This window comes from Nipponia nippon, unplaced genomic scaffold (genome assembly GCF_047370975.1).
Source record: "Nipponia nippon isolate SJK-2023a ecotype South Korea unplaced genomic scaffold, ASM4737097v1 scaffold_4, whole genome shotgun sequence".
In the NCBI taxonomy this organism is placed as follows: domain Eukaryota; kingdom Metazoa; phylum Chordata; class Aves; order Pelecaniformes; family Threskiornithidae; genus Nipponia; species Nipponia nippon.
This window is the reverse complement of record NW_028262358.1, coordinates 39,981,963-40,009,140: the sequence shown is the minus strand read 5'-3', so window position 1 is coordinate 40,009,140 and position 27,178 is coordinate 39,981,963. Positions and strand designations below refer to the sequence as shown.

The 27,178-nt window shown below is 37.1% G+C and overlaps 1 protein-coding gene across 3 annotated transcripts in view; it reads right to left on the bottom strand.

Moving 5' to 3' along the window:
• The window catches only part of AKT3 (AKT serine/threonine kinase 3), a 155,031-nt gene that overhangs the window by 59,472 nt on the left and 68,381 nt on the right, over nt 1-27,178 (bottom strand). For all 3 annotated transcript variants that reach the window (XM_087774506.1, XM_087774507.1, XM_087774508.1), the window contains exons 3-4: nt 12,963-13,088; nt 421-532 (exon numbers count right to left, since the gene is read on the bottom strand). In XM_087774506.1, the coding sequence (XP_087630632.1) occupies nt 421-532; nt 12,963-13,088 (238 nt within the window). The remainder of the gene's footprint in view (nt 1-420; nt 533-12,962; nt 13,089-27,178) is intronic.

Genomic DNA, 27,178 nt, shown 5'->3' with positions numbered 1-27,178 from the left:
ACTGAAACAAGAAAAACAAATAAGCAAACATAAAATAAATTATAAAAAAACATACTGCTTTCTGTGCCAAAAAAAGGAGCATATTAGGAGGAGTGAAAGGAAAATTTAAGACAGCGAGGCTGGAAAATACTTCAATGCAAGCTTCTATTGTTCAAAATTTAACACATCAGAGACATATCATGACATAGTTTTGCCTTATTTGAACACACTCATCCCACGTACTCGCAGGCAACTCTTAAGACTAGCTATGAGCTCAGATAATATTTTACAGAAGCCGACTTATAAATTCTTCAAATAACTGTTCAAATGTGCTTAGAATGTCACAGTTCCAAGAGCTGATCGCTGTGCAGTCCCAGCAGAGACTGTGCCAAGGCTTCTACGTGAAGAACATGGAAAGCAAAACAAAAATAAAACCCTCACCGTTCCTCTGGAGTGTCTACATGGAACGTCCTCTCTATGACAGTGGTCCACTGAAGACATCTGATAATGAACGTGTTTGGCTTTGGTCGCTCTGTTTTCATTAGTTGACATTCTAGAGAAATACATGACATTGCCTCTTTTACACACTGCGAGTTAACGGGTGAAGAGCAAATAAAATTACTTAGATAAAATACATATAGCTTATGTATACCAGCATGTATATCCAGCATGTACCCAGCACATATAAGGAAGTACAGAAAGGCAATATAACCATGGGCTTGAACAAAAGGTAGCAGGTAATGATTATAAGGTGAAGAAAGCAGTCAGAGGAATTGATGGAACTTGTATTGTTGCCCATATAAAGAGTGTGATCTCCATTTGCAAACTGGGTCTGCATTACGAGGGTAAGAAGAGTACTTGATCCCGGATTGCTCTAGCATGCCAAGGTAACAGCAGTAGCCACAGGCACATTTTTCCATCTGTACCTGGCAGGAAGAATGTGACATTTTCCCTTCACTGGTAAGCATGCCACAATTACCCACGCTACTGTCACTTCAGGATTAGATTTATTGCAAAATACCCTATCTGAGAAAATTCAGATGTTGAAACTAATCTGATTATTAAATATAGAATAACCCCACACACACCGCCAATGGGGCTGCCCCAGGAAATCATCTAGTTCTCTTTGCGTCCCAGGGCAGAATCAGGTCTACCTATTCTATTCCTCATAAGTATTTCTCTAAACACTTTCTACAATCCCCCAAAAAAGCAGTAATTTCAAAACCTCTGTAAGAAAACTATTCCATCCAACTAGATGGAAATTAATTATTTTTATAGTTGGAAGATTTTTCCTAGCATTTCATGCAACTGTTCCTATAATTTAAGCATATTGTTTCTTGCTCTATTGACCAATTTATTTTATCTTTTCAGCAGCTATCCCTTTTAGACATTTGAACACTATTTTATCTCTCTTCAGTCTTCTCTGGCCTAAATCAGTTCAATCAATCTGTCCTCACAGGTTGCGCTTTCAGATCCAAGATCTTACTTGTCACAAAATTCTAGACATACACTAGACTGCCTATTACTCCTTTGTCACAAGGCCACAACACTGGTAATTCAGGCAATGGTTCAATGAGACTGTGTAATAGATTTTACGATGTAACATACTGCAATAAACATTACATCTGCAAAACACTGACCCACTAGAACTCTTTATTCGTGCAAATATATTTAAACATTTTTGTGAAGTTAAGATTATTCTGTCAAAAGTGTAATTTGTTTTCCTGCAGCTACCATGAAATACACACAAACATCACATCTCATGTTCTGGAATGCTATCACTTGTTCAAAGCTGATCCAGATCAAATGTGTGATCTAAAGTGATTTATCAGGTTCACAAATCGATCAATAATGAATACGGCAACAGAATTCCTGTTCACTTACTATCTGTTGTAACTTCCTTTTGGTAGAGCCACCACCTCCCAGTTGACCCACGTCTTTTACTGACTATTCTTTAGCATAAAACCTTGCACTTATTCTTGGTGAATTACATTTTATTTATTCCAGTTAATGTCAATGCTTTACAAAAATCATGTTATATGACATGTACCGCTTCACAAGGCATGCTATTCTTTCACAGAAATAAATCATATTGGCTGACGTATTTTTTCTTCACAAATTCAGGGTCCTGAAACCTCAACTATCATCCACAGTTTTACAGGAATGCGTTTTAAATATTCTCCAAGGAACTGCATCAGACCCAGCAAATTTCTAAACACCTAACATACGTAGGTACCCTCTACCCTGCTTTTGCTTTCTCTGTTATGCCTTTGTTGCCGGTGTTAATTGTACAAGATACATAGCTGACCTTCTGAAATGCAGCTGCATACTGACAATACATTAAAGCAATTCTCCTTGATATTAGCTCATAACAAGCTTAAAGCCTCAGTTCAAGGCATTGATTTGTATGCCTGAACACCTAAACAATTTGGGAAATGATTCTCTAAGAAATGGCCTCTGTCTCCATGATATAAAGCCACAGCAAGTATCAGCAGACTTACTTGTACTGGACCATCCTTAATACAGGCATGAAAGAACTGATATTAGGGGGGGTCTTTGCAAGGACGCCTTGATTTAAGAACTTTCATGCATACTGCAATTTTTTAATTTGAAAAAGCAAAGAGTGGAAGTGGATATGTCTGTCGATAGGATTTTTTTCTGCAGCTTAGCAGAACACCTCAGAAGCTTGACAGACACATGTATAAGAAACGGAAGAGGAATAAAGTAAATATTGCACTACACGCGTGTGTATTCCTTGATGCACAAACCTACGTATTCACCGTACATCTATAAATGATCTAAGTCAGACTGCTTACTGGTCAAGGAGATGACATTACATTTAACAAACCTGCATACACTGTGGAGACTCAAAAGAGACACAGTAATCCAACCTCATTGTTTTTATAAACTCAGCTAGGTCTTGGATGGGATGACTGCAAATATTACTCATGAGATCAAAGAAACCCCAATCTTCAGGGATATGGTTGAAGTCCAAGTTATGATCATGATGACAGTGAGGCTAGGGTTAACAGGCTATTTGTTTTCTTAACTTTTTCAGCTGTAGCTCTAAGGAATGTGTTGGGCTACCTTCATAACAGAAGAGACTAGCAGCATTGTCTGCTCTCAGATTATCTCGTCTTACTCCTGACAAAACCATCCTCTCATCTTTAATCCTATCACACTTCAATCATGTAGGCTGAAATTTTCTTTCCTGGGTGTCTGCCTAAAGCTGCACACTGCTGGAAAATAATACTTTTTGGAGACGAGACTTAGAACTTGGCAAACCAAGACTTCTGATATCCTTTTAGTATTCCCGTGAAAATGTAAGGCATCTGGCCACACTACATGTGGGAGGGATAAGAATACAGTGGGAGGAGGGTAAAAAATTACAGTATCAATTAGTAAAGCATAAAATCATTGAAAATCTCTGCATTGAGTATAATCCAGAGACTACAGCTATCTCCTGCCTCTACACCTGCTGAATGGAAAGCTCTTTCTCCTATATTCATAATGCCTCATCCTACTCCTCAGACAATATGAAAAAGAAACTACCTCGTTGAGGCAAAATCCAATACGGAAAGATGGCATACAGCAAGTTATTTACAGAAGAGATGTCAGGAACAAAAGGCTAGGGAATAAAGGGAGAAGAGTGGAAATGGGACAGGAAAAAGACTGGAACCTGTGTGAGAAAGAAAAACTTGGGGGACAGCTAGAGTATAGCTAATCTAGAGTAGCTAGTTTAGGAGAAGGAAGGTAAAAGAAGCTGCCAGGGACAGAAAAGTGAGGTGACTGCGTTAGGACAATCTGAAGGCAAAAAGGTACAGAGTCAAACCTCCAGAAAAGCCTGTACCAATTAAAAAGCACATCCTCTCCACTGCCTGTAATGGAGCCGAAGATTTTGAATTTCACCACTCATTTTCTGATCGCAAATACATACAAAAATGCATACATTAAAATGGCATTAATTTAAGTTTGACAACTCAAGCATGCAAAAATTGGAACTAATAGAATTAAGCCTGCCTATGTCCAAATGCTATCTATAATATGGTCTTTACCTATATATATATACTACATACAGTATAATAAATATATTATACATATTAGTATGTACATTATGTAAATCTGTATCTAATATATAGATGTATTATTGGTACTATCTATATTAATTTTTTCAGACAGTCCTCAAAATGATGATATGCGTTATTAACAAGAACGAAACATATGGATGCATATACTAAGCTCCGTAACTACCAAAGAGTATTTACTCTCTGAGTTTTGATTACAGATGATTAACTAAATCAATTAAAGGTAATAAAAAACACCTTAGCAACTGAAAATGGCACTGAAAACATAAAAACCAAAAAATACCATTTCACTATCACTGAAGGATACTATTGAAAAATAAAATCTAGAAAAACTTAATGAGCTTCTTTAATATTCTGTTCAAAGTGGCTAAAGATTTAATTTCCTTGTACAAGGTTAAAATTGAATATGTTCATATCCTTCCCTTCTGAAGCAAAAAGAGTTTCAAGAAAGAAGTGGAAGACCAATGTATTTCTAAAAGTGGAGTTCTACCCATCCTTCTGAAGTAGACAAAAGTAACCGAAGTCTGCTGATATTTAGTACACCCACATGCTTCATGTGCTGCCATATACAAATGTATGGGATAAACAACATTCCTGTCATGACTGCAACATGAATAAAAACTTGTTTGTGAATGTCTTTCACCTACAGCTAGGGAGGAAAAAAAAAAATCTATTAAGATGATTAAGTGCTGTAATACACAGTTACTGCTAATTACCAAAATATTTTTCTACTAATTACTGGAAAAACCATAGTAGTTTTAGACAGAGAGAATAGTTTGGAAACTACAAAAGCACAGAAGAACGAGTGAAACTGGCTACTGAGAGCTGGCTCCGAACGCTCGAGTGATAGTTGGGTCATTACCAAGAGTAGAGAACACTCTACCATAATGTCTTCAAGTTTGCTACTATACATAAACATATGTAATTAAAGGGCTGAATCTCAACTCAAAACAGTTGGAAGTCTAAATTATCATTCAAAAAGATGAGTAAGCCAGTAAACAGACAGACTCAACTTTGTGTTCTTGTATGCTAGCCATCTACAACTTGGAATTACACATTTTAATCCTAAAGCTTTCTGTCTTGCTGGGATTAAATATCGGTCATGAGAATTTTCCCCTTTAATATTAGAGGGGATGAAAAACCTTGGGGGAGAACACTTGTTCGAAGCAGCAAAATACAAAATCAGCAACAGAAACTGACAACTCTGTTCCAACAAGTCTGTAGCACTCGTTTGGCCATTTTTGGATCTATATAGAGAATGGAAAAAATGAAATAAAACCAGTATAAAGAAATGCAATAGATGTTCCTCAAGTATTGAACTTCTCTTTTTAAAACAACGAAAAAAAGTCAGGTACATACCAGAGGTTAACTTTTGTCTCCATATCCACAATCAATCTGACAATTCTAAAATGTTAGGCTACCTTTTTCGAATAACTGCTACTATCTAAATTAAGTAGCTATGCTAGTTAAACTCTCCTGAGCAACTCGAACTACAAACTGTATTTCAAAACCTTCTGTTTACTTTACACCATTCTGAACCACAGATGACAAAGTTTGCTTGAAGCTGTAATTACTCTGCAAAGCTGGGAAGCCAATTAGAGGGCCTGAAACCTGCCAGTTCCAAAAAAAAAAGCACAGATCATCTGTTCAGATTTTATTAAAAAGTTTAAAGTTTGAATTCTATAACTTTAACCATATAATCACCAGTGTTCTTTTCCTAAATACATTCATTCAGCATAAAACATAGAAAGAACACTAATACCATTTTATTATTTCATATACGGAAGCTTTCAACTTCAGCAGAATTTGTTGATATGGCTAGACAAGAATACTAAACATACAAGCAGCCATAAAAAATTGCACTAAAAAATGAACAGAAGGTTGCATATTTGAGAAATTATTTCTAATACAGACTGAGGTTTAGCACAAAAGATAACTTCCTGCGATTATCCTACGATATAAAAGCAACAGTATCGAACCACTGCTTGCATTGTTTAGAATATACGCACTTTTAAATACATACAGAGTGCTATCTAGATGGAGATAGCTATATCTATCTATGTATCTATCTATTTGCAGTACAATTTAACCTTGATTTCTTATTCTTCTCTTGGTCTTTCCTTCACAAGATAAACACTTTTGTCCCAACCTTTGCCTATTCACTTGCTACTCCCGTTTTTTCTTTCTCATGTCAAAATTTAATGAACACACTACTTACAAATACCTTTTTCCATTACTGCCACTCCACACCCCAAATCCACACTTTTCTCTGATGACCTTTTTTGTTAGACAAGTACTAGACAAGTAGCAGAACTAATACACTTTTTTCATAACATTGAGATAGATACACATGCTTTTGCTCATATACATATGAAAAGCCATGGCTTTTACATATATGTACAAATGTATGTGTATAAACACACCTCCACACACACCCTTAGCTTGGTCCTCTCTCAATTCTCCCACGTGTTTACCTACTCCCTACAGGAAACCAACTTTTCTGAGGCTTTCTAAAAGGCTCTGTCCTTTCTCACTACAATTTATCTATGGGGAGTATGACCCCAAAAATAAGCTTGGTCACAGAGAGATTTATGTGAACAACTTAATATCCCTTCTTTGGTCCCAGCAAATGCAGTTTTCCCCTAAAAATGTCATCCCCCAAACTGCTGAACAGATCATTTTTCTCCATTATCCCTTTGATCATATCACTCTTCTCTTTGCGTTCCTCGTTTCTTACCCAGCTCTATCACATCAGATATAGGTAGCTCTTCAACATGGTCTGTCCCCACAGCCTACCCTCATCCTTGGTATCACTCTTTATTCAGTATCAAAATGCCACCCATACTTCTACTGTTCCAATTTCAGCACCATTTCTCAAAAGCATTTCTCAATTCTCTCTCTAATTTCTAATTTCAGTATGTTTGCCATACTGGTTCTCTTTTAAATCCTCCTTAAAACTCTCCTTCACCATGTCTTAACAAACAGGAGGGAGGAAAAGAGGGAGAGAGAAAAGAAGGGAGAAGAGAGTAAAAATCTAACCTTGACAATGGATTAGTTGTTGATGTGCTGAGACCACTGCCTGTACTACAGGCTAATACTGTCTCATTGTTTTCTCATACTCCCCCCATCTGTTTGCATCCATCTGCTGTCCCTTGTTTTATATTTGGAATTTTAGTATTTTGGAGCAGGGACTGACTTTTTGTTCTGTACGGGTAGAAATCCCACTTCTGTGGGGCTTGGCTCATGACAAGTACTTACATGTGCTTTGATGATGCAACATATATGACTGCAAAATAAACACAAAAAACTTAATTATATTCCTCGAAGCTGAAAAAGATCATCCTTGATGCACTTCATCATGCTGGGAAGTTTCTTATTTCCAATACTGCAAAAAGTATTGAAATAGCATACATGTCTTTCTGTCATTACAACTAGCTTGCCATTTGCCCCTTCATGCAAAGAGGGAGAATGAAAATAGGAGATTTCTGCATGTTATTGTTGGGTTTTGCCTGGGGTTTAGTTTGTTTTCACGGAAGACAGTAAAATTATACATCCTTCTCTGTCTTTAATGCAAACATGTATCACACCAGCACAAAAACTCAAACCTGGCTATAAACTTTGACCTGCCATGCTCATACTAGGCCCTACTTAGGGATAATTGGAAATTACAGTATGTTATACTGGTGTCTGAGAAAGCACTGTCCATTAAAATGGAAGGATGAGACCAAGGGACTCATTTTCATTCATGACCCAAGCCAACAACTAAATCCAAACTTCTAAGTCAAATGACAGAATACCAACTATACCACCTAGAAACCATTCATAAAGTAAGATGAAAGCCTCCCAAAGAAAATTACTGGTCCAGTTTTCCAGAAAGTTAAACATTTCCCCGTCCAACACAGACAGTAATATTGCTTATACACATTAGATTTGAGTTCGAATTTCCATAGATGCATTTGCATATGCTGTACATTACACATACATTGCCTTTTCTCCACACAAGTATTTTCAGTATTGAATGAACATTATTTATTCAATTGCACCATTATTATTATGGAATGAAATCTATACTGTAATTATAAGTAGCTACAGTTGCATGCTTATCTCTGGGTTCAGGTCATCTGGTGACCCAAAAAAAAAAAACGGGACTTTAAACTTAAATCTCATTGAAAAGTTAATTGTGGAGTTGCACACAAGGTCTTCTCTAATGCCAAAGTATTTTGATGAATAATTTAATCTCACTTAAAATACACATATATACTTTCCTACCCATTTCTTTAGAGAATGTCTTCAGAATTCTTTATAGCCCTAACATCATTCCCCTGAAACCTTTCAATTTTCACGTTTTGAAGATTTTTAAATCCCCAAAATAATAACACCTTGTCTCTGGCCCACTGAAAGATTAAGAGTAGGAAAAAGTAGCAGAGCTTCTCCATTTATAATAGCCAAGGTTCATCGATAATCATTTCTGCAGAAAAAAAAAATAAAATAAAGGAAAGGTTATAAAAGATTACCTTCTCACAATAACTAAAATTTGCTTTTTCTTTTCAAAGACGAGAAAAAGGGTAGCTGTAACACAGAGTGCTTAGAAAGCACTATCTTTCAACATAGGAAAGAAATTCCAGGTGACATCATTTTTGGCCAAAGCTCAAAGGTTACTGTGAAGGGATACAGCTCTTCCCAATTATTCCCCGTGCAAAGATCAAAATGAAGGCAAAGGGCCAATTCTTAGAGATACCTCATCCCAAATGTGCTATATGATTACCTACATGCTCATTGCATATGTGAGAAGTATTTTTTTCATCTGTAAAGCCACAAGTGCTCCTTAAGTAGAACTGAAGTAGAATTCTTCCCCACTCTGCTTTCCCTAATAATGAGGACAATCAAAGACCAAAGTGGTTTATACAAAGCAGTGTTGATTCTACTTACGCAACACTGGCCCAGTTAAAAACAGTGTTGTGAGGCCATGTTGGGTTTTGGGGGGCCACTAAGGGTATACATCCTGTCACCCAGAGTACTAGTTTTGTTCCAAAGCAGCATAATGGAGTTTTAAAAGCCAGGACTTATTTTTTCAGGTCTCTGCCTATACAGAGAAGTTGTACGAATCAAATCCAAATTATTTTTAAACTGGTTCTGACTGCATAAATGCCTAAGCAAAAGCAATTTACATTAACATATTTTATTTTGCAGTTGAAGTGGGCTAGGAATGCACACCCACTCAGTTACCGTGACTCAGTCAATCAAGAGTATCTCTTTAAGCTACAATAGCTTGATTACTTGTCTCTACCTGAAAAGAGCTGAACTGATTTTGAACCAGCCAATTCAAGTAAGCTCACACTTCTGAATTTACCTCTGAAAACCAGTATCAACCAGTTTTAAGTTTCCACAATGAATCTCCTACCAATATAATCACATCGCCTTCCTTTATCTTTAAGCGTATGGCTAGATACCACGGCACAACTTTTTGTGAGTCTAAGCGTCAGGGCATGAGCATTAAGGAACTAAAAGCATACTTCAAATACACAGCGCTCTCAACACCCATGTTAAAAAAAGAAAGCTCTGTTTGGTGTCAAATATTCTGGCTCCACAGGAGAGAAACCAGAGTGATTCCTACACACTATCCAGTGTCAACAGATCTGGCTGATTTGTTCACCCCTGCAACCTTGCAGCAGCTCCGCAGATGCAGCGCGGGGTGCTCATTGCCGCCTTTCGCATGCGCCCGAAGGCGGGAGAGCAGCGGCCATGGGGAGGCAAAGCAAAGCCCCTGTCCAGGGCACCAAGGGGTCAGTCCTGTATCCTTCCCTGGGGCTCAGCCCCATCCAGCCCTGCTCTGCCATACCCTTCAGTCAACTCTACTTCGCCTTCAGGAACGTAGTTGTGCTCCAAGGAAGAGAGATCACTCACCTCCATTTCAGGCCCATGCGGTTCCCCTGCGTTTTGGACGGCCAGCAATGGGCTGAAGCGTGCATGCACTGCCTCAGGCTCTCCCTCTCTACACAAAGCATCTACCTGTTTACACACCTGCTTCCCAATGCCTTCCCCCCACATTTCCTCCCAGATCACCCCAAGGAAAAGAGATGGCTTCTGAACACCCCATCCTATGCCAAAACACCACCCGATGAGAAAGGCTTTATTAACAAAGACATATTTAGCACTGGAAGCACTGTCAGCAGTATGTAAAATAACTTCATTCTCTCCGGCCTTCCTGTCATTCCGAACAGAATACACGGACAACACAAGACCAGGGAGAGAGTAATGTTCAGGTGCGGGACTTTAAAGTTATCTTGGAAGAAATCAGGGAGCCACTCTAGGGAAAATGATACTATGCCTGGGAAAGAGCCTTTAGCAAAAGTAAAGCTGGTGTTGCAGGGTGGAAGGCAGCAGACACCGATGGGAAAATACCCGTATGATGGAAGTAACTAGTTTGGCAGAGCTGGATATAAAAGTTTTAAACTACAGAACAAGTATCATACAAAGCAGAGCTGTGCAAACTTTCCAGTGTTCAACTCCAACAGTACTACGAAAATAATACCACAGCCTTGGCCTTTTCTGCTTAAATAACAAGCTGTAAGCAAGAGCCAAAGATGTCTATCATTTGGAGAGCAAAAAGTAGACTGAGACCACACTCTCACTTTACAGATAGCTACAAAGATTACATGAAGATAGGACTGTAAAGACATATCTTTAAGTCCCTGCCAACCTAATCAAGATGGTATTAACAGTGATCTCACACTCCATCTGCCTGGCTAGTAATTTATGAAAAACGTACTTCACTATTACAGGAAAAATATGTTGCAGTGCTTGTGGCCGCAAACCTACTGCAGCAGCTCAGGAACTCTTGGATCAGAGGCCACGAGACCGGTTCTTGACATTTACCAGGTACTGCCCATGAGAGCCGATTCATTCATATAGCAATTTTGTTTGGTTTTTTGTTTGTCCTACTGATGATCTCATCTTCAGACAAATAAAATAGCTGACAAAAAATTTACAGTCCCTTGCAATTTAGAGTGTAATACCATACTGTTTTGCTTTTCATCCTGTGAATTCTACATAGGTACTTCACTTAATTTTATGGGATTCTTTTCATGAGTGAAAAATCTCTCTATTTTTGCACTGATCAGCAATCATTTCTGATTAAATTATTCCTTTTTCTGCCAGAAAACAGAAAAACTCATCTTGTTTATCAAAACTATATTTCTTCTAATATTGCATGCCTGTTTCTTTAACTTACATTGCCTAAAAATCAGACCTATAGGGCTTGCTAGTTGCAGAAAGGAATTTTTTTTTTTTTTTTTTTTGAGGGGGGGTGGTGGGTAGTGGTGGTGATAGTGTCATTTTGGAAAACAATATGAAATCTTCCAATTTCCATCAAGGCAAAGTTCAGGGGCAGCATTCTAATATCAGAATTACAGAAGATGACCTCTGGGTATCAAAACAACAACAACAACAACAACAACAACAACAAAACCACCAGTGTCAACATACTGGAATTAATTGCTAATTATGCATTTCTTCGCTTAGCAGAACAACCATTTGGATCATCCTTCTAGTTGCTGCAGCAAAGGAAGACTAGATATGCAATGAAGAACATGGTAAAGCAGGACAAAAAACCCTACTGTAGTTCTACAAATGTTCTTTCTGCTGTGCATTGGGGAAAAAGTATCTAGGAAACTACTAACTGCTATAAATGAGTAGGTTAGGATATTCAGAGCAGTAACTAAGGAATAACGGTCTATGATCTAGTCAATTTCTACTCATATGAACAACTTAAAGACATCACTGCATTTTATGCTGAATAGCAACAAGGTGAAATGAGCCTCCAATATTATTAGAAGAACTTCTCCTCCTCTAGTTGTGGGACAAGACACGGCCTTGAAGCACGAGATTATATTCTTACCAAATAAAATACCCAAACTACTTCATATACACAAAGACTGAGTCAATCTCAAGAACAATTTCATCAAGAAAATAGGTAAATTCAGTCTCAGTAGCATTTGTTCCATCTTCAGCAATGCAGATGAAGGGAATCCTTTCCCTAAGTATGCATGCTCTTGTGGCTCCAATAGTCCTCTATAAAACTAAACACTACCATTTATTGCATTGCAGTACTCTAATACAATTTTGAAAGAAATTGGGTAAATTTTCTAGCGTTCCTTTGAAAGTTTCTAGCTATGACATCCACAACTTATACTCAGGGAGATTTTTTGCACCCTTAGTTTTGCTCTTCAAATGCTTCCATTTATGTTCAGAAACACTCTTCTACCAATCTCACTTTGCCAGATCAAAAAAACTACATATTTGTCTTTTAGAAACATACTTGGAAAAAAAGAAATCAAAATGTCTTCACTTTATCCAACAGATACACACTTCGTAGCTTTGCTAATATATGCAAATTGTCTGATTGCTTGAAATTACTGATTAACCAGGCTGGAGAGCTGATTACCTGATTATCCAAGAGAAAAATAATTTAGCATGATTTTGTGTCATTTGACAGTCTAGATAGTTTTCTAATTAATTTGAGTTTTCAAGTGAATTGAGAGATACTACTGAAAAAGAGAAAGAGGTCAATGATCTGAATAAAAGCAAGCTTTCCAGGAATTTTCTTCTTACAACAATCATTTGTCAAATGTTATTGTTACTTACAGACACTTCAGACACACAGACACAAAAATGAGAACTCAGACTTTCAAAAATATTCAAAAATCAACCCCTGGTAAAATCTTCAATGCTCTTGTAAAGATATCTTGTAGAGCTGGACATAACATTAGTGGTGCACTAGTCTGACACATGGCATCAAACTTCCAGTGCTACCAATAAATTCTGAACTACACATGAAGCAATATGTAGCAGATATTTTGTCAATATGCTGAGAGAATAATAAATACTGGGAATACGTACTTGCCACTGAAAAGTTGTTGAGTGGATATGGCAGATCCACATCCTGGGGCTTCTCCTTATAGCCTATGAAAGAGCCATCTGTCTTTAACAGGAAATATCTTGGCCGCCAGTTTTTTATATATTCTCCTAAAGAAAGAAAAAAAAATGTTTATTAGTACTGCAGAAAAAAAACTTTGATAATTAAAAAACATAACGTATTGTCAGTGTCTAACATTAATTATACCAAAATCTTTTCAGGCGTTTTCAATTTACAGAGGAAAACTTAACTCCCCCCAAAAGAAGAAAAAAATGGAATTGCAATGGTAAGCCTGGACTATACAATCACGCCTCTGGAATAAGAAGCTACAAGCACTGTATAGTAATATTGTATAATTCTAAATTTTATCACACTATACTCTTCAAAATCCTACATCTTTACACGTATAAACAGTTTGAAATTTGCTGCAGGCAAAAATAAGCACTACAGCTTGACTTTTAATAACAAAATGAAATCTAAACTACTACAAGGTAGAACATTTATCCTGCTGAGCCAGAGCAAAACCCATTAATTTCCTCAAAACATACACTAAGCAAATACAAGAAGACTGGGGGTAATGGGAGAACCTACACAAAATATACTTAACAAATATATCTGAAAGCAAAAGGAATAAAAAAGTAGAAGCCAATTACCTTTTAAGAGGTAAATCCACCAATAAACCCACCACCACATCAAAATCTCAGCAATCATTTCATTTTTAAAGTGCAGTTACTCAGTTAAGCACAGGTGAGTTTCAATCTGCCCCATTTTCCCCATCTTTGATTTCTATCAACTCTGCAAAGTAAATAACGTATGTAAAAGTACTTGCTAAGATTTTAAATAAGGCACTGTTTCATCATTATACAAGTGAATGTTTTAAGAAAAAAAGTCTATGTAACAATGCAGGATTTCGAACCGTTCCTAGGACTTGTCACCATTTACAAAAAGCTCAGAACTGACCAGCCCAGGGGCTGCACTGCTCCTGGGCTAAGCCCAGCCCTTTAGTGCCATTTACCACCTCAGCACCCTGTTAACTGCAGCTACGTAGCTTTTAGATAATTCAAAGGTCAGAAAGAAGTTTAAATACATCTGACACGGAGATTACTCCATTAAAGGCTAATCTAAAAATTCATTAATCGCATCTTCACCTTTCCATCAGAGCAATAATTGTCACTGAAGTTCAACATGGGAATTGTTAATATTGCCTTGCTGAACTTGATCACAACTTGTAAAGATTTTGACGAAGCCCATGGCTTAAAAATCTAACTGCAGCCATTGACGTTTCTGGTTTTCAGCATGTATTTAAGCAGAGAAGCGGGGTAGGGAGTAGGAGGTGGAGCAGAGGAAAGAGTGAGAAAAATGAACACCAGGCTATTCATGCTGACTTATGTTCCTGGTCCTCAGCAGCAAAATTCTTCCTATTTAGTCCTGCTTCTGAATAGTAGGGCACTTGCTTGATTTTGTTATCTAGACATTTTCATATAAGTAGAAAGAAAATTGAGAAAGTCAAAGTGTTACTTAATTTGACCACAAAATTAATAGAGCAGATACAGCGCTAGTTACATTTGTATTGGCTCAGATCTTTGGGGCTAGTTCAGTTGGGAACACCCCTACTGAACACAGCCATCCTGAACTGATTTCTCAATGGGAAATCCCAGCTAACATAAAAGCAAACAATAAAAAACCAAAACAAAACAAAAAAACCAAAGTATGAGATATTTTTAAGTTGGAGAAGAAATACAAGTGCAGTATGGGGAAACAAATGTGTAACTTTAATATCAACAACAGCGGAAAACTGTATCATCATTACATGAAAAGGTAAAGATATTTCTTGAATAAAGTTTGCTAAATACTTGAAAATGAAATAATCATAGGCCTAAGTAAAGGTATGACTCATATTTTAAGAACGTTTAAAATATGCCCTATGACAAATTTGCTGAAATCTGCATAGACTCAAAAGTTGAGCCAAAACAAAACCTTACATATCAGATCATCCAATATAAGTTTTAAAAATGTTAACATCCTAGTTGCTTTCTTAAAGGTAAATAGACCATAAATAGAATCTTCTGTACAATTCTAATAAATTATATCTTATTTAGTTGCAACAGTAAGTGACTGTTATGAGAGAAAGTGCCTGTTACCAGGTTTAAAATCTATCAACATCTTAGTCTTATCTTGAAGGTGCATTAACTGGAATGCAGGCACCTAAAACTACTGAAGAAGAGTTCAAGAACAGCATGGGGAGAATACCAACATGCCTAAAACAGGTCAGCCATCCAACAGTTCAGGTTTCAAAGAGAGTCCTCCCTTCTGTAAGGAATAACTGGAGATAAGCAGACTCTGCTCTAAGAATCAGAGCTGACAGGGTAAGTACACTCATTTAGTCACTTCAGGGAAGAACAGAAGCCTTTGCTTACTTACATACACCCTCACCAGAACTAAACCTGTAGAAAAGGAGACGGTTCTAGCAGATGCCCTTAGAGACCCAGCGCACATCTCCCTGATCACTTACTCCCTCTTCTCCTCTTAGGACAACACTTTAGATTGCATTTGGCTTCTACTAGGTACTCAGGGTCTCTTAATCAGAAAAGTGAACAGGTTTTTGATCATCTACTGAGTTATGCAGCTGACATTCTGCCTGGAGAAAAAACATTAGAAGAGTATGACTCTTCCAAGCTTCCAAGCTCCTCTGAAGACAGCTGGTGACTTTGGACAAAAGCTAATCACAAGAAGGTATAAATACTGAATGATGTGTAAGTACCAGTTTATCCATGAGCACAGCTGTACCTGTCTTCGCGCTGCAAACTATAGCCAGACACAGGACATGTAATTTAAAAGCAATTGCAAAACACTATGGCTTCATAAGTATCCATATATTTCTTTCATAGACATATTTCTTTGAAGAACGTTTCTTCTGAATGGTTCCCCAGCATTAATCGTGGTCAGACTACTTTTTCAAGACGTCTGTGCAAACACACACACACACACACACACACAAAACCCCTAGTTTTGTCTTGAAATGACCAATATTCCAATCCCTCTTCGAGGCCTATACATGAATATTTATCGTCTGCCCTTTATTTATTTTGTATTTTGATTAACAAATGGGTGAACACTTTTGAAGACTAAAGTAAACAGTGGTATCAGTGAACAGTTCGCTTAGCTGCTCAAGTGGTTTAATGGCTCTCAAGATGCACTCTAGGTGCTCTCTTATAACTGCATTCCTTCTACATAATCTGCTTAAAGACAGAAAAACATTTTAGTCCATACGTCTTAATAGACATGTGCTTACTGAGCTGCTTTGAAAGAGAAATCTTCCATACAAAAAATGCTAAAACACAGCAGAGTACGTGAAAAGAAAAAACACTTCCACGTGTCTTCTAACTTATCAGCTCTGCATTAAAAAAAAAAAAAAAGGATGAGCAATATTAAATTACTTTAAAGATATTTGGAGTGTATATTTATCAAATACCTCAACACAAACAAACAACAGGAAATTTACATCTGAAATTCATTAATTCAAATGAAAAGAAATTCCATGAGAAAGGAGAAGTCCAGGCAGGCTAACCAAACCACAAGATATCCTGACAATTTAATGAAATGGAGCTGCGGTACTTAAAAAAGCAGTGAATCTGCCATAGAGAATTAATCAGTTTGTACCCTGCTTCCTGCTGAGTTAATGTAAGCTAAATTATTATTTTGCTTAAATTTACACCCTTCTAAGCTGAAAAACGTGTTCTTTTAGGATCTGTTTATTAGACAATAAGAAGAGGTCTCTAATTTCAGCCACTACAGCAAAGAAAGCCAAGTAATTCCTACATCATTTTAATTCTAGTCAAAGTTTTCAGAGCTACTTGAGAAAAGGAGCACTAGAATATGTATCTCACAGTTATTTACAGACAATAAATACATACACACACACACAAAATACAAATTTAGAACCAGTTTTAGGTTGTTGGGGTCTGCTTTTTTAATAACTATCGAGAGAATACACCCAAAAGATGAAATAAGACAGCAGTACATTCTTGAAGCACATGAAAACGCAATCTGATCCTCATGCAAAAAGCACCCTCATAACATGCAACTCTTTAATTAATGCTGTATTTAATAATACACTGGCTAACAACAGTAACAAAGAATGCTTAATGAAGGTTTGTTTAGAACATGACCCTCGCGGCTGGCTCTGTATTCTCCTCTCTACTGCAACCTTAATGATTTTTCTTTTTTGCCTTTGACAGCTAGTAACAAGAATCCTGCCTTCAGGACATTTCACAAAATACGTTTATTCTAGTGATGCAATGTTTGTAGTTTTGATACTGCTGAAGAGCTTCACAAAGAAGAGCTTTCTAAGAAATCACATGAGTAGTCAACGAATCCATGTCAGACAAATGTATCACTCAAGTTCATAATTTTTTTACCTCAACTCAGAATGCAAACTCTCTCTTCAAACATATACTTCACCTCAGATTCGATGGTTGCTATTGTTAGTCTCACCACCTGTAATCCTTAAGCATATGGAAATTTAGCAATTCTTGAAAAATTATTCAGTAATTTAAAATTAATCTTATTATTAAAAAACGTATTTTTTTTAAAAAAAAACACTTTGGTGAAACATCTACATTTTTCAATATGTAAATGGTTTTAGAGGTGTGAAGGAAATGTCTTTAATATACAGTGCTGATAAGCAACAGAAACCTGAGTTCAAAAACTTGCTTCCTTAAAAGAAGCAACAGCTGCCACACAGACATAAGTGAGATTTAAGGGAGGGGGGGGGGGAGAAAAAACCCTCCAAACCCCCTCCAAGCAGAGAACACCAAAAATCTGCCTCTTGTCTCTGTCACCAATTTACTAAAACGGATTTAATAGAAATAATATACAAATAATGTTCTCGCTTTTTTTCTTTCTTTTTTAAGGCACTTTTTTGTTAAATCAAACCCTCGTTCCCCTACACTAACATTTAATAAACAGATGGGGAAAAAACTGAATTTAGCTAAGAGCATTAAACAAAATTATATAAAAGTAAATAAAACAACTTAACTATACGCAATTTTTCTTTAAAAGAAACAACTGTAATTAATGTCAGGTCAAGTAAAATATCAGAAGTAATGCCAGTGGTTTTGAGATTGAATTTACTTACCTTGGCCCTCTGAGGGCAGTGTTACCTAACACATGATTAGAAGCATCACCAGGCTATTTGATTAAGTCAGTAGACACTAGTAGATGTAAAGCACTTCTGTTAAATATTTACTTACTTCTGATTTCATGATAACAAATTTGCAATAGAGTTCAAAGCTACTGTAAAAAATAAATGTTTATAAAAACTAAAAAGTATACCTGTCCTCATGATTCGATACAGGTCCTTCAATCTAATGTAAATGTGTAATTATACATCATGCAAAAAACATTTGACAAAATCTTACTGCATACCAAACAATTAAATAAAACTGTGATTTCTCCTAACGTGCCTTAGCATTTTAAAAGCTATTTTTATTATATATCCTCTCCCAAGTATTTGCCAGCAGTTCAAAGAAAAGCAGAATTTGGAACTAACGCTTTTTAATTCTGTCTTTTATACTGTGAGACAGTGATTATTTATTTATACTAACTGTTTTCCCACAGTTCCCAGTAATGCTAAATGACATTTTGAGCACAACTGTACTTATATTAGACAAATTAATTTTTCCAGTCACAACTGGGAAATAAGAAACATTTCATGCTATGTGTGGGCATCGGCTTATACCACAGCTAAGCTTCTATTAAGTTTCCTGCAAATTGGGGAATTAAGGTGAGAAACTTCAAGTGCCCTTCACTGTCCATGACGTCGCAATGATCCAGTGCAGATATAAAGACTGGTCAATTTATGTTCAGCTACTCACAGCTGTGTGGCCAGAAACCAGCGAAAACCACACAGATGTTAAGATTTTGCAGAAGGCAGCAAGTGGCCTTGGGAACAAGCTCTAGAAGTTCCTCAGCTGAGCAAGGGGAGAGGAAAGCAGGGACAACCCTCTCCTCCATGCCAGCCAAGATGCAGCCAAGAGCAGGCAAACGATGGGATTTTTTTTCCTGAAGCAGTAGTAGGTAGCGGTCAAAGACCAGGGCTGCTACCAGTAAAACAAAGTAATTCCAAGTGGAGCGGTGGAGTCACCAGGCAGGGTGAAGCCACAGCGCGGCTCTCCGTGGTCTCAGCACCCAGCTCTGCAGCTAAAGCTACGGGGAGGACCAAGCTTCTCAATGGGAAGTTTTTCCCTGCTCTTACTGTGGGGGTTTCTTCCCGCCAGGCTCTGAATGCAACCTACAAATGTGTTCCAGCTAGAGGTTCACTAGGGTTCAAATCATCACCCACCCTGACTTTCTCATTACGACTGCTGGAGTGAGTCAGTGTCCTATCCTGTATAAATGCAGCAGTACTTCAGCTCCTGCTGTTATTCAACCCTTTCCTATTGCATTAATAATCTTTTCTCTAAAATATCTAAAAACCTAGAGGAAAATATTCAATAACAGAGAGACATGCTGCTATTCAAACGTCAATGCAGTTTTCAAATTGGGCATCTACAATATCCACACAAAATTACTGATGTGTTTTGGCTTCTCATGGAAAATAAACATTCACAGCACATACTCAATTTTCATACGCACAAAATTTTGTCCTTTTAAAAAATCGTACCAGAAACACCGAGTTAGCTGACATCCTGACAAATTGCGAATTGACCTTTACCATGTCCATTTTGAGCCAACAGGAAGAAAAACTTGCCAGTTTCAACATCACTCTCACTTCCCCTTCATTCTTGAAGGATAAGAATTAGAACAATAAATAAATTAAATGGAAGCTGATATTAACACATGCTGTCTGGAATAACAGAGTCCTGTAATGCATCAGTATCCCTGAACAACAAAGGAGATCAATATTTTCTAAATATGCCTGCTATTCAGGAATGGAAAACCAAAGTCTATACCCCAGAAATATTTAGGGACACCGCTCACATTTTAAAATTTCTCTCTTGCATAAGGCTTTATAGGATCAAAGCCCAAAATGCTACACTATTTAGCTGCTTCTCAAAGCAGTTTTGTAGTTTTTAATAGTATTGAGATGTATTTGTGGTAAACGCCAAAAAATGTTTTAGAATATTGCCTCACATATTTTTTTATAGCTAAAAACCTTCACGTTCTCAGTACTTTTAAATATTTATAATTTTTTATATAAGACTATCAGCATCAAGTGGTACTTTGTATCTAAGAAAAAATATGACTTTCCTTTCTTCTGTTTTTATCAAGTGCTAGTAGACCATAGGATCTTTTTCAGATTTTGAAACTATTTTAAGCGTAGGACAAGCATACAAATATTCATCTATAAATTACACTGAATAAGACAGTCAGCTACAGCACCAATGATTTACATTCATGTACAAATGTATATATTAAATCAGATTATTAAATTTTAAATGCTTTTTACAAGTAGCTAACGTGAATTATACGTCTTAATATTCTCTACTTACAACTTTTTGTAAAACAGCCAACTCTAGTTTACACAAGAAATCTCAAACTTTCCATTGTTTGCAAAAGAGTATGATAAGTTTGACAATAGCATTATCGTTCAGCTGAGTTTCTTTGACAGATTAATGTGTTGTCAAAAATTATGTGACTTTCTCCTCTGAGAACTGGTGTACTTGCTAGCATGTTTTCACAAAGCAAACTGTCTCCCCTTTAAAACTGGCACATCGCAATAATTTTAAAATAGCCCTTCTGAAATTTCTCCTTGTCACTAGGTGTGCTCCTAGCCCCAGGTGCCAAGAAGCCAGCACCAACATCGTTCACCTAGGTTTCTTCCTCAAGCACATCGCTAAAGTCAGCCCTTTTGCTTTATCATTTAGCCTGCATCATTTGCAAACAATCAGTCTGAGATATGCAGAAGCATTCCTCAAACTGCTCAAGTTGAAAGAACAGCTCCATTACTGCTGTATGCATCAGAAGAACTCTTTGGTTGCATGAAATGCTTCACGATAAGCAGCAATGAAGCACTACCCAGAGTAACTTGGACGTCACACCACCAATGACAGAACACAGAAAATGCACAATTCTGCAGAGGAGAACCGACAACTCAACTAACAAGCTGTTGACCTCTGTCTGGGCTCAGATGCAGAAACCAGTACTTGGGTAGGAGGCAGCCACACCTGAATTTTTAGTTAAAATTAAGTTGACATAATCCAAAACTGACTTCTTCCACTCAGCCACGGTGATGATAAAAGGAGACATCAAATGCTCCCACTAGTAGTTATTGTTATCAATGACCTACAGACCTGATGCTTATTGGAACTAAGATGGAAGACGCAAGAAAAGGGGTTCCTTCACTTCTGGTGAGGGGGTGGTGGGAAGGGGTGGATAGGTTCATTCAGATAATGTTTAAGTCATGCTGTGATTGATGAAAAAACTCTCATACATACTGGTAACTGGAAGACATGCCTACAACCTCAACCACTATTTCATCTTCCATTTTTCAGTTCAATACAGATATCAGAATGTTGAACTCTCACACAATATTTAAGAAGAAAATGCGTTATATTAAAGTTTCCATTTTTATCTTTGAAGTGAGACATTACCTGGATAAGACAATGCTTTCATTTAGCCTTTTGGGGCTAACTTTATTTCCCTCCGTGCTTGTATCCTTTTTCACATTTCTTTCACATTATCCTGGAAAGTCATAATCAGCAGAAATCACCAAACAAAAAATAAGAAAGGGTTTTAATGGAAGAAAGAAAACCATATTCCTATAGAGCAATCAAAATTTATTTTATGTGCAACTGTCAAACAGGAAAATACAGGTTGTGCCTGACCAGCTCCTTGCCTTTGGAGAAAGAACCGAAAATAAGATCAAGTGAAAGAGAAAATTAGTTGCTAATCTCATTCTAACCCCTAGCATTTACTTGTCTACTATATAATACCAGACAATCACCGATTGGCACTTTCTGCATAAGAAAAGCTCAGGATGCAATAGTAGTGGTATGCAACGTATCAGTCTTGAGGTAGACAGACAAAGCTATGTAAGAGCTCGTATAGCACCTGTCCACCAAATGTCTGAGACTGAAATAACCGCATTACTCTTTCTACTTCCACAAGTACCAAATTTATCAAGTTGTGTTTTTTTTTTTTAAAACCCACCACATGGAGAAATCAAAAGTTTTCTTCCCTACAAGAAAAGGCTCTTTTTAGGAATAAACAACGGAGGCAGGGAAGATATTAAACTCCTGAACTAATTAACAGAAGTAAAGGAGGCGGTGGGGGACAATGATAATTAATATGTACCCTCCTCCTAACCAAATCTCCACATACATTCATTCTGTATATGCACACACAACAGCAGCATCATAAACCGTCTCAAGTTCTTGCCATTATTCAGTTCGACATCTGCACATGTTTATGCGTCTCTCCAAACAACCTCTTGAACACCCTGCTGGAGCTGTCATTTTTTTCTTCTCCCTATCTGGCAGATGGCAAGTCAACAATCGGCATCAACAGCAGCCGAATATCTCCCCCCTCCATCCGACCCCCCTAAACAGACACAATAATAACTTCTTTGTGCTTCCCCACAATGCAGCTGCTTAAACCATTTCGCTACAAGGCTGCTTTGCCTTAATAAAAAAAAAAAAAAAAAAAATCCCTTCTGTCAAGTCTAAAAAGCAGCATAATGTTAAGCAAGCTAAAGCCACAGCACAGCTGCAAACGGGCAGACACATTGACAGCTCCTCCCTTAACAAAGCCCTGTGAATTGAAGGGGGTTCATCTGAGGCTCACACAGTAATTAGTATAAAAAAGTCCGACAGCCTCTATTATGCTAGGAAAAAAAAACTGGACAGAACTGGGCTGCTGTTTTGCGTCAAGAGTTCTGCTGCAGAGTAGATAAATCATGTTGGGTTTTTTTCCTCTCTTTTTAAAGACAGTAATAAGGAGGATGAGAGAAGCTAATTTGAAAACTTGGACACAGTAATTGTACCATATGGTGAGCATTTATCCCTTCTGAAATACACGCTAACAGTCACTTACATGCACAGTGCTTTGTTTTACAGTTGTTATTCTCTCTACCATATTCATAAAATGGATCTGAATATCCGATACTCCAGAGAAGTTGTGTGTAATTAGCAGCAAAACTGCCTGAGCTTAATATATTGGCCTACCATAGCAATCTAGTTAATTGCAGAAAATCCCATGCCCCCAAATTTAAAGTGTCCACTTCAAGGATTTTTTATTTCTCTCAAACTGGCGAAGTATCACACATAATAAAGTTCAGAGAAGTCATTTATTGACACTAATACTCCTTGATACTGTTGGCTCTAAAACGCATGAGCGAGAGGTATTTTCATCCATGCAGTATAGAGAAATTAATTCAAGAACCATTTAACAGTAACCACAAAATACTTCAGTTCTATCGCACTTGGGAAAGGAATTGCTCCGTAAACTTAAAGGTGAAACTGAACTTCGGTGCGGGGCACGGGAGGGAGACAAAGACTTCAAATCCACTCCCCCACCTCCACCCCATTTTCTTCCTGGATCATATTTTCCTCTATTTTTGTTAGCAATCCAAACGCTTCATTCATAAGGACCTTCAAAATTTGGAAAATATACCATCCAGCCCTCAGGGTCTGCTTGCTCTTTACCACCATACTTCCAGCTTTTCACCCTGTTCATGCCACCAAATCATCCTGGAATAACAGAAGATAAGGAACCAGTTGAGCGGAGCTGTGAAAACGTGGGCTTCTTTAAATAAAGGAAACACTGTAGCTAAATGACAAAATAACTAAATCTTAGAAGTACTGCTTACAGAAAATAAGATGAAACTTCCAAGCAAGGGAAATAAAAAACTCAAGCAAAGTAAAAGATGAAAATTTGGTGGAAAAATTAACCAGACATAAAATGAAGTCTGCAACTAAGGATAATGGGATTTGCAAAGAACCAGAATGGTTTCTTTCTATCAGTCTTTACCTCAGAAGACAACATAAATCTGCTTCAGGTAACAGACAAATGCTTTCGCTGTCTCTGGTTCAAAAAGGAGGTATTGGAGCAGAGTGCTAGGTACTAAGGAGTCCCAGAACTAGGCAGAATACATCCACAATGACTAAGAAATCGTAAGTGAGGCGAAAACTACTGGCAAAAACCAGCTACCCTTCAATGATGGCAGTTAAACTGAAAGATTATAAATGGATAATTATACCCCACACCCCCAGGAACAAAAAAGGTTAAAAAAAAAAAAAAACCAAAAAACAAAAAAACAACCAACCTTTACAATTTTAAGTCAATTGGCTGGAGGGTAATTGAAGAAAACTGTTTATAATTCTGTTTTTAATCATACACTTAAATAATGCAAACTGACATAAGATAAACAAGGCAGCACTGCCTTTGAGTAGAAAAAACATACCCATCATACATATGGGATTTCTTTAAGAATGTCAAGAAAACAAAATGGATAAAGACCAACTGACACAATTTATTTCAACTTTGTAAAAGCTTTTAATAAGGTTAAGGAAACAGTAGTTGTGTGGAAGAATAAAAGCTGTGTGGTAGAACAGAACAGAAATAGGAAACCGGTAAATGGAAGAGAGCAAAATTGGATTACGTAGTCAAATTTCAATCCGTGATACTCTACAGTTCTCTGTTAGGAACGGTTTTAGTTAATACACACAGCAATGATCTGGGATCACCACTGCATATACAGCAAGACACTAAAACTATTCAAGTTTATTAAGAATGTGAAGAATTTCAGAGTGGCAAAGCTATGCCAGTGAGCTGAGAAACACCAGATGAAATACAGTGAAAGAATTACTTGAATTAATAAACAGTTACAGGAATAACCTGAAATACTCATACAGCATGTTTACTTTTAAATTAACCACTAAACAGCAATTAATGTAACCTTTGCTTAAGTATGCAGTATTAAGAAGAAAGAAAGAAAAATATTATCAATTGTAAAGTTACACAGTTTTGGGAACACTGAAAATATTATTATTCCATGATAAACAAATAAATTACAGTTTTGCTAACTATATTTAAAAAAAAAGACAAGAACAGAAGGGCTTCAGAGGCAAAACACAGGGGAAAAAAACCAGAGTTAGAGAGAAGTAGAGTGAGGAGAGAAGAGACTGGATTAGCCTTCAGTTTCAAAGGAAGGACTACGACAAAAGGATTTAGGAACACAAATGGCCAACAGTAGAATATAGTCATCTCATAGGAGCACATTTTCAGAAGAGTTCAGGAACAGATTGTCAAACATTCAGCATCTGCAGTTCTAGCTGGATTGTGTAACATCACCACGCAACTAGCTCCCACCAATTCAGCACCCAACACCTATTAGCACCTTTAGAAAAAGCCAGCCACTCCCTGAACACTGTGAGGCATCTCCAAACTTGTGGGAGCACTTTTTCTTAAAAAATTAAAATCTCACATTGAGGAAATGGGAGTAAACATCCAACATAGGCCGGTTCTTCCTTTAATTGCTATGCATTTTTGTCCGAGCACAAATCTGGTACTAGCCAGGGAGTACTGAAGGTGAATTAAAGTCCCAGTCCTTGGCCACTTTTGTTCACCTTACATACAATCCACTACCAGCACAGTGCATTTGGGAAAGTGAGGAACGCTTGCAAAGGAACTGCGCAGTGCATCCCATGTCCCGCTCCACTGCGTCACCACTGGCATCCACGCAGCTGAGGCAGGTCTACAAAACGATCTAACCGAAGACACATGCCAAGAAAATAGGTTTTGACCAGATCAAAACAATTTCAGCTCACTGTACCGCTAGTATCAGCACAAAGGAGAGACGGGGAATAATTGGCTGCGGGCAAGAAAGATGCAAGGGAGAAGGGGCATCAGCATGAACTTATCCAAGATTAAATAGTGATTAATCGGACTGCTGGTCTAACATGTGATTGCAATTCTTGTTTTCTAGTTCAGCTAGAAAATCAGGTTCAAGTGATTCAAATTTCTAAGATCAACTGCATCTCTAAGCAACAATACTACGATAATTCTGACACAATATTAAACCAACAATTTCCCTAATATAATTTCATATTCTATACAAGCAAAATACATACGCGTCAGAATATATTCTGACATTTTCTTTACACATGCACACAGAAATTCTAGATAAAAATATATAGACTAAGGAATATGTACAAATCTCTGTAGACTGGCAAATAATTGAAAAATCACTTAAAATTCACAATTTGAAAAAAGCTAGAGATACAATACTTTGACACGTATTTGTGAAGTAGTTATTACAATTTAATGATATTAAGAAAATCTTAGCAACACAGAGATCCCAATATAAATTGGCATTTTGAGTTAGCTGTGCAATACTTCCCATACTAGAAACAGTGCCAAGAAGATAAGAATAATTTGGTCAGTAAAGTATTTTCTTAAATTTGCAGACTATAATTAAAGTAATAGAAGCTAAAAAAAAAACAACTCAAGTTTTTAACCTCAGGATTCTACATATTTCTAAAGTATTTCACTGCCTTAAAATGAATACAACTGCTCATAAGACCCACATAAGAATCATAATACCGTTCAATTTTAATATACATATTTTACAGTATTTTATCTTGCATGATTTTATTATATTACAATTGCAATAAATATTCAGGCAAGTGAGGTGTTAAAAAGTCTTAGGCTTCAGGTTTTCCACTCTGAATTAAAAGAAAGCTTGACTGAGAAGCAGAAATGCAAAATTCTGGACCCTGCAGTTTTACTAGCACGAGATTTTTGCCTCATTTTCAGTCACTTTAGAAACTTTTAAAACAGAGCTACAAATTATGAATCCCAGAATTCCAGCCACAAGATGGAACTGAAAGATGACGAACCTGGATAAGACACAAATTTATCTAGCCAATCTCAGGATGAGGTTTGTTGCTGTTTTTCTGCTAACAGACGCACATTTTGTGGTTTCTCCACTATGAGCATACATTTTTTTCCTAATCTGAATTACTGAAAAGTTTTTAATGACTTAGCCTCCAAAATAGTTTTGATGCAAAAGGCAGCCTAATAGCTTATAGGATGACCTTAAATAGATCTCAGCAAACTCTACAATTATTTTGTTGAATGCGGAAGTCAAAATTCATACAAGAAAAAACACTGATAATCTCCTCCTACACCTGGCCTTTCTGAAATTCTGATTATACATACAATAATTAACTGGCACTAAATATTTAACATTTGTGAC